General features: G+C 48.3%; 1 protein-coding gene and 1 non-coding gene across 3 annotated transcripts in view; both read right to left on the bottom strand.

Moving 5' to 3' along the window:
* The window catches only part of LOC135815854 (protein still life, isoform SIF type 1-like), a 46,214-nt gene extending 33,619 nt beyond the window's left edge, over positions 1-12,595 (bottom strand). The window contains exons 1-13 of one of the 2 annotated variants that reach the window (XM_065329198.1): positions 12,461-12,595; positions 5,985-6,102; positions 5,510-5,591; positions 5,026-5,082; positions 4,817-4,881; positions 4,218-4,304; positions 3,016-3,919; positions 2,423-2,565; positions 1,999-2,121; positions 1,673-1,749; positions 1,173-1,214; positions 961-1,043; positions 561-650 (exon numbers count right to left, since the gene is read on the bottom strand). In XM_065329198.1, coding sequence (XP_065185270.1) covers positions 561-650; positions 961-1,043; positions 1,173-1,214; positions 1,673-1,749; positions 1,999-2,121; positions 2,423-2,565; positions 3,016-3,919; positions 4,218-4,304; positions 4,817-4,881; positions 5,026-5,082; positions 5,510-5,591; positions 5,985-6,102; positions 12,461-12,462 — 1,873 coding nt within the window. In that variant the 5' untranslated portion in view covers positions 12,463-12,595. Of the gene's footprint in view, positions 1-560; positions 651-960; positions 1,044-1,172; positions 1,215-1,672; positions 1,750-1,998; positions 2,122-2,422; positions 2,566-3,015; positions 3,920-4,217; positions 4,305-4,816; positions 4,882-5,025; positions 5,083-5,509; positions 5,592-5,984; positions 6,103-7,401; positions 8,291-12,460 lie in introns of those variants that run through there. The other variant, XM_065329199.1, reaches the window with a different exon arrangement.
* Positions 178-249, bottom strand: Trnap-cgg (transfer RNA proline (anticodon CGG)). Its single transcript has one exon. It is a non-coding gene; the product is annotated as a tRNA-Pro (tRNA).
* Positions 12,596-13,329: the final 734 nt, after the last annotated feature.

The raw sequence follows: 13,329 nt of genomic DNA, 5'->3' as shown, positions 1-13,329 counted from the left end.
AGTTTTAGGTACTGTGCCACACAGATCTTGACCTACATGTACATTTATAAAAGACCTGAACCCAAGTACAAAAGCAGTTCTCCGCCACGATTTCAGTGCCAGCGTTACCAAGATCATAATTTTCGAACTCAGTGCAAATTCCTCTACAGACAACAGAAGGATTTAGGAAAAAAAATTGGGCTTGTCCGGGATTTGAACCCGGGACCTCTCGCATCCGAAGCGAGAATCATACCCCTAGACCAACAAGCCAACATGTCAAACACATGAGAATGGCTTGGTTCACTGTATGTGCACGGAAAACGGAAACCTGAATAGGCCCTGCGTGTTCAACTGCCAGTTGTGTGGAAGCCCATATTCGGGAAATTCTGACATACCAACAGTTAGCGCCGACTGATGAATGAGATGAGGTCTATCTAGTGCAAGTACAGAAGGACCTCTGGGAAGAAACATGAAGATTAGTGATAAACCAGCAGTGACATGATGCATATTTAAATGTAGAATTACGTAAAACACTCCCAAAAGAAAAAACCCTCACATGGCACATTACTACAATCCCCTACCAGTTGTCAGGACAACGGGAGCGCTCTCGTCAGCCTCGGCATCCTCACCACTGCTCTGATACAGTGTGAGAGTTGTGCCATGCAACACACCTGAGCAGTAGCAGTAGCAGACACAACACAAACACAACTGTACATACACACCAACACAAGGTACCTTATGCAACGGGCAACACGCACACACACACACACACACACATGTACAAGCCATAATCAAATAATGTGAGTACTGCCAGTCCTGGCTGCATGCATCACTATGCCACACGCTTGGCATGCAGTGAATCTAAGTCTGAAAGCAATGTCATCACACACTCCAGCGTAAGCCAGTAAAGTGAACACGAGTGGCAGCACTGCACAATCATGACGCAACGCTAAGTGACAGCAATGCATGCACATCGCTCACCCCAGCAGCTCTTCCATTTACGACGCGACCCAGAAGTCAGCCGTCCGTGCTTGTGGAAAATGACATTCTTCAGCACTAGGTACCTGCACATAGCAACAGCAACAGAATAAGTTGACAGCCTTGACCATGCAGTCACATGCAGGTTGCTTCCCAACGAACAGCAAATGGCACAATACAATTTGCTGTGAGAACAGCACACAAAGAAGCCTCACCCTGAATAGCGAACAGAACCAGGAAGCATTTCTGATGACACCCTGCGCGCACAAAACAGTCCACACCACACAGCAAAGCGTTAAAAAAGAAAGAAAGAAAACCCAGGCACACACCCTCAGTGTCGTAATGTTCAGCATAACATAGCGACTTATGCCAGTACGAGAGCAGCACATGACTGCATGTCTGTGTGTATAATAGCCTACCCCCCCCCCCCCCCACACACACACAACGTCAATCAGCTCAAACAATTACAACCACCAGGTGTCAACCTGCAAACAATGCCAACGTTAATACTCAACAACACGGGTGCTACCTTTTTAACAATGCATCGACATGATAAGACTAAGTGTGTCTACCAGAGGAAATGAGCCTTACTCGGATTGACTCACAACAAGAACAAAAAAACATCCATTACAACAGCCTGAATGCAAAGGAGGGTAGGAGGGATGGATGTGGAGGAGGAACAGGAGGAGGAACAGGAGCAGGAAAAGAGCCTTACTGGTTGCCATCAGTCACAACGGGTTGCTCGGGTTTAACTGCCGAAACAGGATAGGTCGTAGTAGCTGTGTCATCACTCTGAAAGTACATACACAAGTTGACAGCACCAGTAACACGTAGATATCACACAACATTGTTAATTTAAGGTGCATTCTCGTTGCACAGCAGGCAGATTTACCGTACAGTCAAACCTTTTCAGGACAAACAATAAGGGACCGATGGAATTCGTTCGTACCAACAAGGATTCGACTTGTCTTATTAGTACAGCCATATACACACAGTGAATAGATGACAACAAAAGAAACTTCACAAAAAGTAGTTCCTTACTTCAATGGTGTCGTTACCACTCTCAACAGGTGCCTCCTCCGCGGCGGGCATGGCACTTGCAGCCAACCTAGCTCTTTCTATCTGCTCCTTTGTTTGGACAACACCACGAGAGCTGACGTCAAACTGAACAAAACCAAACAAAGTACCAAACAGAAGGACATCCTGATAAATTGTCCACTCAAACTGTTCTTAGAATGCTGTTTGGTAAAACCACACGCGAGAATACCCTCACAGCAGCGCTAAAACAAAGAATTTTAACCATCTGAAACCCACCAGGTCTAGCATTATTACGAACCTTTGAGTTTAAAATTCCTATTCAAATAATCTTGAAGAACTGCTAGGTCAAATAAATTTCGTGCAATCGAATATCCGCTACATCCCTAATTTTCAACCCACGTGGAAATCCTGCATTGGCAGAACTTACTCTTGCTTTTAGTGAGCTGACAAGACCCGACGGTGGCAGCTCACTGCCTGTGGCCTCCGCTGTATTGCTGCTACTAGCATCTTGAGACGGCGATGCAGCTGCATCTTGCATAGCTGGTGCTGGAATGATGCGGTCTAAATTCTCTGTGGAGTGTCGCACAACAGAACAATACAGTCGTTTTCAGATAGCTGGTCACCACTCCCGAGTTCATACACCATCCAGTCTGCTAGTTTTAGTCACATGAGACAAAAACAATGACCTACCAACTTGTATTAGCTCTGTTCACACATGTACACGTACAATCTTGACCATACAGGCAACTCTAAGAAAGAGGGCTAATGATGCCAGCACGTTACAGGTACATGTATATCATGTTTGAAGGTACACACACATGTATGCACAAACACACACACACACACACACACACACACACACACACACACGCATGTATGCACAAACACAAACAAAGCGACGCCTACCAGCATACGTAAGTACAAGTACATGTACAAGTTCTCGAGTGCATGCACTGCCGTGCCTTGATCAGACTGCGACACAGCGTACACCCCGTATCGCCGACACAAACCAGGACTAACCTCTGGAGCGCACAGGTACAATGCCAGGGCTGTACATGCTGGCACGTAAATCCTCGTGTGCGTCGCTCGACATTGGCGTGGATATCTGCACTGTAATGCTGCTTTCTGTCGCCGCCGCGCTGTCACCATCTTGATTGGCGACGGTAGCATGATGTAATGGTGAGAGAGCGTGTGAACCCAGCCCACTGTCCACCCAGTCCGGTGGCGAGATGGGAGTAGGACTCACCAGGTCGTCCTCGCCTCGCCTATACTCGGCGGGTTCACTGAGATTCTCCGTAGAGTGCAAAAACCCAACAGGCGGTGTCAGCAGTGATGTTGGGCCTTCGCCATCATAAGTACTGCTCGTTGTATCTGCTGGCGTAGGTGACGATAAGTCGATCTCCCTTCCAGGGGTCTTATTGACAATAGTGATTGGGAATTGCGAGAGAATGTCATCGGTCAGATTCAACGACAAGTGTTCAAGATCACTATCTCTATTGAGCAGCGCACTGTCGGTGGGCGAACGCATTGCATCGCCTGCTGCTGCACCACGCACAGTGACTGCAGCCAAATCACCACCATGCTGGCCTGCTGTGGGAATCTGCTCTGCAGCAGTGTCAGCAGGCTGGGCAGATCCGTGCTCACCGACGTTGGGCTCCACATCATCGATGTACGTGCACTCCGGTTCCTCACCTTCATCGCTCTCACCAGCATGCTGATCAGATGAACCATCGCCATCATCCACAGCAGCCTCGATGCGAGTACCACCATCCTCCTGGGGGCTCTCTACATGCGACGGCAAACGTGTCACTTCCGGTGCAGCATTCTGAGCAGTCTCGCTGGCAATGCCGTGAAACGTCTCCTCATCAATACTACTCTCAACAACACTAGCCGGTCTGCCAACATTGCCACGGGAGCGCCGTTCCTGCTTGCGGCACAACAGAAACAGACACAGACACACAGACAGCAAACATGATCACATTGCCAGCACTGCAGCGTGTGCTTCAAACACTGCCGACTGCACTTACATCCGAGCCCACTGCTACAGTAACAAACTCACACGGCTACGCCTTGTCAAGACATGTAATGCACACCAGCGGCTACAAGCCGATATTTGGTCTGCTGAGAATCTTGAGCCACCAGCCAGCAACAAAGGCCGAAGCAGTCATAAGTGGATACAGTTCGACATGAAAGTGGATGCAGGTAATCTTGATGTGCCTCACCTTCTCTGACATTGCTGGCCCGCCAAGTGCATCAGCAAGTGCCCGTGTAGAGGTTGTGTGTGCAATCTGCCCGGTAGTCAGTCCACTCTATACACAGATACAATGGACAGTGCACAGGTAGCAGCTAATCAACACAGCTGTACTCACATACTAGCTTACACTGACATCCTCATTGCAATCAACACCAAAAAAGAACAACATTAGAGGGAAAGTCAGATTCTACATAACAGCAACACTTGCACAGTGGAAGGAGGATCCGGGATGTCTCACAGTGAAACGAGAAGTGTGTGCGTGTGTGTGTGTGTGCATGTGTGTGTGTGTGTGTGTGTGTGTGTGTGTGTGTGTGTGTGTGTGTGTGTGTGTGTGTGTGTGCGCGTGCAAAGTGTACACTATTGGTCAGTGAATACACCACAAAAACCTGATCAACCTCACACTGCATTGTACAGAGCCATTATATGTACAATTATCCTAACTACAGAGCTGTCAGTGAGGCCCATCATGCGGGCACCCTGTTAGACAACTATAGCCGATTGGGACCCCAAGTAAATGAAAATAGCAACAACAAAACTACTTGTAGTATGTGATCACGTTAAACTCACCAGGCAAACTTTGAGGAAGCTCTCCATATCCGTTGACAGCATGAATTTCAGACCCCATACAGTGCCTGCATTGATTTCAGAGTCAACACAGTCAATGTTATTTCAAAATCCTTGATTGCTATTTCCACATACTTGAAACAGTGCAATGGGCACCACCCAAAGTGACATTCCAAATGCATGGTCATTCCTGAAATAGCACCTCCACACACCTTTCTCTGTTTCCTTCCATTGCAAGAAGCAATCAGATGTCTTGCTCATCGGGGTACCTGGCAGAGTTAGCATGACAAGCCAAATCACACACAAGACATGTCCGGTATCCTCACCCATGCTGTACATACTGGTCAGCCAATCACACACCCAGAATACCAGCAAGTTCTTTAGACACTGAAACGTATCTCCCTACTATACCCAAACATGTTCAGTCAGGACTAGCATCCTCATAAACATGCTAACCTGCTGCAGGCAGGCAGTGACAGGTCAGAATCACGTGAAAACAGGAATGAAACAGAGGAGAAGAGAGATAGACATAGAGAGATAGAGATAGATAGATAGATAGAGAGAGAGAGAGAGAGGAGAGGGAGAGGGAGAGGGAGAGGGAGAGGGAGAGGGAGAGGGAGAGACAGAAAGAGTACTCCTAAAAGGGCTAAAAAAACTACAAGTATTGGCAAGATAACGCCTAAACTTGCACCATACCAGGAAATGCCAGAAACTCGTCAAAGGTCTTGCTGGAATTTTCAACATCAGCACGGACATGAAAGACACTTCTCTCAGCAAACTGTAGTGGAAACCAAGACAAATTCAAACAGCATACATCGCCACTCAGTTCTGAATCAAAGCAAGGTTGCATGGTAAGGCCACATCTTCAAGGACAGGCAAAACATTAACGTGATCCACACTGTGCCATTGGCTAGCAGGAAAGGAAATGAGAATGCTGCATCACAGTGGAATATTCAAGCGCTACTCCATTGATATGAAGGGCCTTCATTCGTCACCATAATGCATATCCCTGTCACGACCGTCTTAACTAAAAAGTACCCGCTGGATACGCACAATCAAACTACCGAAAACCTTTTAGCATAGGAATGTCTAGAGTGCAACCAAAATACACCTAACAGTCTGCACATGGAAAAAGTCGAACGGAACACACAGCAGGACATGAATCCCTTACCCGTCGGTGGTTGTCCTCGTCCTCATACAGAACGATTGGCACCCGTTCAGGAAAGAACAATGTCCAGGTGACAGAGCCATCGTGAGCCAGTGTCAGCTGAAGGATTTCAGCTTCCAGCCTGCAGCCATCACACAACATCCACCACAATTTGAGACACAAGCACAACAGTAATTGATGCACATTGGACACATGATGAAGTATACGGTACCTGCATGGTGCCACCTTGCAGGACCGGCGGAAAAGAAGTTTTTGTTTGGTCCGACCATACCACGGTCTTTCATACAGTTTGTCTCTGCCAGCGCAGGTACACATGACCTCCTCAGCAGTAAAGACGTGTTGTGTTGGTTGCCAAAAAGTTACCAACGGGACCGGTTCCGACAGGCCTGCCTTGGTCTGGTCTCTGCAGTGCAGATCGCAAGCCTAGTCCACCATTGCAACATACAGGCACTGGTTTGTTTGTATGCGAAGGCTAGCAAGTGGAAACGTCTAGTCATAAGCCGAGTTGAGAGTTTGCTGGGTATTCGGCATTAGGTCCATCTGACTTCCAGTAGCAAGCAGCTTTTGTTGGTGGTATTCAAGCCACTACACGAAAACCATGTCCTCGGTGTGAACCAGCCCTGCTGTGGCAAACCCTTGTGCAGGCGCTACAGAGGACTTTTCAAAAACCAGTTCTCGTGGGGCCGCTGAATCGAATCGTCATGGTTTGCGGAGGCTGGGCCCGTGTTTGCGAGATATTCACAATTGTGTGCACTCCTTATTTGGAGTTTGAGCCTGTGATGTCACTGCGGGGACTCTGAAAGATGGCGTGGAAATAGCTTTCAACAGCAAAGTGAAATGGGATGTGTTGTACGGACGAACGTTTCAGAACATGTAGTCTGCTGGGCACTGAACTAAATGCTTTCGGTCTGAAGAATCTGTAATGCAGCGTTCCCCGATCGAGCATGCTACAGAATCTGGTCACTTTCCCAATGAAAACGTATCGGGTGCTTCCTGATAGCCCCACTTCTGCGCCATCATCGGGATATGGTAACGGATTTGATTGTTTGATTGGGAATATCTAATGGGTGATGGACCTTAGCCCCCTCCCCAAGACCACTAGACTCTGCACACAGGTTTTGTAATTTTAATTTTAACGCAGGTCCCCGACTAAACCACACTGTCACAGTGTGAATCCCCTCCAGTGTCATTGTTACTCTGATGACGCAGACGAGAGAGGGGCTCAGAGGCAGCTAGCTTGGGACACGCTAACCGTCACTGGATCATGTTAGAATTACTGATACTGTACCCACTGCTGTATTGCTGTGCACTGCATGTCCTATGCAGTGCACAGCTGTCTGTGTGTACACGGATCTATCTACACACGCAACTGCTTCCAGGCAGACTTGACTGACCGGCTGACTGACTACAATAGACTTACCGCAGTACTTCTCGCCGGAGTATGAAGTGCTTGCTCTGAACCACACCGCCGCCATTGTCGTCCTGCTCCGCAGAGCAGCACGCACAGCAACTGTTACCAATGGTGGCAGGGTGTTCCTGGACCAGTTATACTCCAAAGAATGGAACCAGGGGGAGGTCCTCGCCAGACGAGGCGCTACTCAAACGAAACTCGCACTCTCGGACTGTCGATCACTAACACTTGTTCTGCCCACCAAGACGATAGCGCGAGGCCAGGGCTGGACAACGTCACAATGATAAAGCATTTGTTGAGAATACCACTATTCTCCGCGGTCGAGCCCGCCTTCTTCTTCCTCCTCTTCAACTATTCATTCATCAATGTAGCGGATAAACACTCGAGAGATACCGATGTTGACTCTTGTCGACTGCAACGGACTTCGTGCAGTGAACCAAAGAAGAAGAAGAAGGGAAGACGATGGTCACTGGACAGAATCCGCAATCAGCAGAGTTACGGGTTAGGCATTTGCAATTGGTTAGCGCTTGCCAGTCTCTCTCGCCAGTTGTTGCTGAAGATCGCGCACTGGCGTGCATTATTCGATCATTGAGAGCATCCTAAGCCAGGGTCCTCAACAGCCCAGGAGCACTGCACTAATAGCTATAATTATCAAGCGAAGCAAGTATTGTTTCTTTCAAAATACATGAAGTGACATTGGCCATCAAATTATTTTGCAGGCCGGCGATCTCATGATCTCACGACAAAGAAGAACGAAAATTCGAACGAATACAATCCCACTACTGGGAGTACTGGGAGTGGAAGAGCATGTGGGAAGTGTAGGACATTCGACAGTCGAGTCGAGTCAGCGCTAAACCGCACACACTACGAGCCCCTGCAGCAGACTTGGCACATGATAGCTAGCACTTCATGACGAACCTGACACTTTCTCACATCAACGATTGCGTCTGTCAGTCACCGCCCATGTGGGGCTTCGCTACAGATAGTAGATAGTCATTGGGTTCGGCAACTCTGGGCCTGGCCTGGGATGTAACCAGCCTGTATGTAGCCTGTGTAGGCTGTATTGTAGTGTAGACCTACCACTAAACTCAGCAGTGACAGCATGACGACTTCTGACTATGTCACTCTGGTGGAAGAAGATCACCCGGCACCGACGAATGTCACGGTTGAAAAAGCGTGATGGCGTGTGTGCGTGTGCGTGTGTGTGTGTGTGTGTGTGTGTGTGTGTGTGTGTGTGTGTGTGTGTGTGTGTGTGGTGTGAGTGTGTCCATGTGCGTGTCTATGTGTGTGTGTGTGTGTGTGTGTGTGCGTATGTGTGTGTGCGTATGTGTGTGTGCGTGTGTGTGTGTGCGTGTGTGCGTGTGTGCGTGTGTGTGTGTGTGTGTGTGTGTGTGTTACCGGTGGCTGTATGTACCGTTCTGTGTAGTTTTGCAACACCGCGGTTTGCCACATCCACAGCAATTATGTACACTCAACACAGGCCGCAGTAGCTTTCGTCTCAACCACAGGCCGCAAATGAAAGCAACGTCGCAGTGATCTAAGTTGTAGCAAAAATACAAAACCCCGGGGTTACGAGTTCTCTTGGTTGTATGCCTACCAGAGATGACATACCCGCTACACTACGATAGTCAAGGAGTGCCTGGATAGCCATTTGAACGACGCTGAGTTCACGACGATAAGATCAAGAGGAACCTTCCCAACACAGCATAGCAGTAGGCAGCAGCAAGTAGCCACACGTAACCTGGTAACTAACGTTACTTGTAAACAGTACCTGTCAAACTATCGGAACACGACTATAGTGCACTGACTGAGTGATACACATCATGTATCTACATTACAATCATGTTGTACACTCCTAGCAAGAGTACTCTTGCTCCTAGTCATCCGCAGAGTAGCAAAGTCAGCTGTAGCATTCACGCAGACTGTACTGGCCAACACTCCAAGTCCAACAACAGTTACTGCATTTCGTCATTCCGGCATGATCTACAGTAAGTACTAGTAGTACAATCATGTAGCAATGGTACTGTCAGATCTACGGATCATGATGGAAAGAAGAACGTTCAACCCGACAGCTACAAAAAAAGCAGTACATGTACATGCATAATTATTATAATCAAGAGTCCAGAGTCCAGTGCATACGCAGTAACCAAGGTAACACCTCTTGATAATAACACCGCATGACAGATCAGTGCAGACTTGAGAGTGTGGACCAGGATTTCATACTATGTATGGATGCAGCTAATGGGATTTCGGTCTTTGACCACTTGGTGGTGGGTCTGATCTACTCACCTCCCACCGTTTAGGCGCTGCATCTGCGCCTTTGATCCTAGAGCGTGGTGGCGTTCCCAAGACGGATGCGGAAAACTGGGTTTCCAGCCGAGTCTCACGCGAACCGTGAAATTTTTAAATTCTATGCCTTTGGTTACAACACATAATCAGACCGCCCGAACATACATCCAGTCACCATCACAACTGAGCTATAGACCCAGTCGTGCTCAATTGAAAGGTGCATTGCCAGCGTAGAACAAGGTTTCTGCTGGCGCCGTGCATGCACTGGTATGCTCGGCCGTTTTATTTCAAAAAGGGCTGACCCACCCAATTTGTGCACACCGGTACATGCAGATCCAAGGTTGAAACCAGGCGGTCTCTGATTGAAATAAAGTTCACTTTCCGTTCAAGAATCTCATTTGGCCGGATCACCTGAAATCCCGGTGCTACAGCCGCTTGCTATGGCCGCAAACCAAGGGATGTGCTACGCCAAGGGCTGGAAGTCTGCAGCAGTCTCAGTCTGGATTCCACAGCACAGTGACACTGTGACTGGTACCTTAAATCGCTAGTTTTGGAGATGCCCGGAACTATGAAGTAACACGATCGTAGGATAAGGATCAACGTAAATGATGAAAAATATACACTGTACTAGTAGCAGTAGCAATCAGAGTGTGCAGCAAGCCGATCACACTCAACATGCTCAATGTGCGTACACAGCCTTCGGTGTGAGGCCAGGCAGGACAGTAGCAGCGCATAATACATTCACTAGTGGTAGACAATGCTAGAAAATAACTGGCCAAGCACAATTGGTGCACAGCTACTAATGCGCTGCACATCATACCTTACCTGTGCTGAACATGGCCTGTTACAATCTCTTCCGTAAAACACTCCGTCATCACTTTAACACACTTGTTTTTTCTCTCTTTCTAGAGCCCAGCCAGACCTGCAACCATATCTGAACAAGTACTGTCACGGGGATCCGGTCGAATGACGCGGGGCTGGCTCCCTCAACGCGTACAGAACATTACATGCAGTGCACGTGTTGATTGTACTTGAAGTATGCATACTCACGGCTGAATGTCCACCGCCCTGGGCCGCTTGACCTCCGATCGGATTTCCATGTCCACGACAGTACTTGCGTGATTCCCACCAACAGCAGATTTCGACAGTAGAGAGGTTCCGCATAACATAATTACGTTAGTAAAAAACGTAGTCGATCTACGGAAAGTCTTACGTAAACTGCATGCGCATCTGGGTTCCGCCATACGGAGTTTTCAAATCACGTAGCTGCCCTTGGCAACTCCAAACGCGGCAGTGTACGACCAGATCGACATGGGGAGAGTGTCATAAATTTGTACCCCAATCCACTTACGGACCAGCTACGTTATCAGAGCCCTATCAACGTACTCTCCGTAGACAACTTTCCGTAAGTGGAGTGCAAACTCGCGAATTCACGGGTTTTTCCCGCCCACTAACGTAAAGTTGCTCAACTTTACGTAGTGCGGAACCTCTCTAATATCACTCTAAAAAGACTGCTGCAAAATACAGTAAGTAGTAGTGCCCATAGCCATCATTCTGGTGGACGTTGATGAACCTGAAAAATGAATACCCCCCCCCCCCCCACGCATGAACCACGAGGAGGTGAAAGTCAAACACAACGGTTTGTCATACAGATTCCACTGGCTCCTCTAAACATGCCAGTTGGGACAAGAGGCCATACAGTAAGACTTCCGGCTACTAGTAACCGGTAAGGAAAGGGATCAAATGCCACCAATCTCATTTGTAGGATCTCCTACAAGTTCAGTGGTTTAGCCGGGGGAAACGCAAGCAAGGCAGTAAGCTGGCTAAGCAAGACGCTTCACACTCTCTGCCCATGCGAACAAGGTAAATTAGACTACCAGCGTTCAGCAATCCACCGCCCCGTACACATTAGTCACCACTACAGTCTGCCTCGCTTATCACGACTGCGGATAAAACGACAATTCGCGAATACGACAGTATGTCCATGCCCAGAGCAAAGTCCCATCTAACTGTGATACATATGTTGGACTCGTCAGATTGGAACTGTGCTGAACTTTTCTCGTTCTCCGCTTTCTGCTTTCATCCCTCGCTCTGATGAAACCGTTCAAACGCCTTACTGGCAGCAATGGCCAGCCAAACGGGGGATCCTTGTGGCGTCGAACGAAAGAGAGTGTCAGTGTACCTGATTCGTCAGATTTGAACTGTGCTGAACTTTTCTCGTTCTGCAATTTCTGATTTCATCCCGCGCACTGATGAAACGTCTTCAGAGAACCACAAGACGCTTTCCAGATTTGATTTTGAACGTCTCCTTATCCTCCTTGGTTACCTCGAGACAGATTACTGTCAGCAACTGCACAGCAGAACTGGCAGCCATGGCTGAAGTGAAGAAAGGAATGCGCTGCCACGAGGCACGCAAAACTGAAAAGTTGTTTGTTCTCTTTCGGGCACAAGACACAGGACGGCGTGACTGGATAACCTGGACTCCTGGACCGTGAATAGGGGACTTGTAGAAAAAGTGTACTCCTTATAGGGGATTGCGCGGCAGGATGAAGCTGATCAAAACTGAGTGGACTCCTGAACTCTGTATAGTGGATTTTGGACCAATGGACTCTATATAGGGTGCTGGATAGTGCATGGACTCTATACTGAGTCCTACACATAATAAGACTTCGGGTATAAGGACACTTTGCGAATAAGGACGCTTTTCTGATGCCCCGCCGAGTGTCGTTGTACGCAAAGTTGATTGTACATCACACCTTTACTAAGTACATGTACTTACATGCACGAGCGTGATACAATATGACCGTGGCGAGAACGACGATACTGTCCACCAGCACCATGCCCATCATTATCGGCAGCAGCGGCCAGAGCATGTCAGGACCGCCGGTGAACTGGTGCTGCCGCGGTCATTTTGGCCAGTTGCCGCCTGCGCATGGCCTCACGCACGTCATCGACGGTGACCTCCTTGACCAGGGCATGGAGTCGTGACAAACCAAGTACCTGCTGGTGCAAAAGCGTGACCTGAAGCACACATATACACACAGTGACACACACACACACACACACACACACACAGACACACACACACACACACACACACACACACACACACACAGACACACACAGACACACACACACACACACACACAGACACACACACACACACACACACGCACACACACACACGCACACACACACACACACACACACACACACACACACACACAACCAGGCAGACACGTGAAACAAAAGACTAAGTAAACAACACAAGTCACTGAGGACCCAGGACATGAATTTAAAAGTAATGACAGAAATAACCAAAACTACAGTCCACTCAATGAAAAAAGTTGAAGTTGAGTGCAGTTGCATGTTGTGAGCTGTTCAATGGAGAGGCCTGCAGCTCACTTCCATTGCAAGAAGAAGGTGAAACATGTGGATGTTGCTGAGGCTATAGCGTCTGGCAGTCACGCCCTGCGCACAGCAAGCTCTCGGGATCACATGCTTCACTTCCCGGCGGGATGCACTGCCGTCGTGTAAATCGCCTCTGAGCGTCAAAAACGCAATTCGAAGAGCATTCTGTATTGCACGGCAAAAACAATTCTGAAAAAGGTCAATCCGTGACCTCTTCTTGATGGTCAAAAGCAAGAT

This window comes from Sycon ciliatum, chromosome 4, assembly GCF_964019385.1.
Source record: "Sycon ciliatum chromosome 4, ocSycCili1.1, whole genome shotgun sequence".
Classification (NCBI taxonomy): Eukaryota; Metazoa; Porifera; class Calcarea; order Leucosolenida; family Sycettidae; genus Sycon; species Sycon ciliatum.
This window is presented reverse-complemented; position numbering and strand designations above follow the sequence as displayed.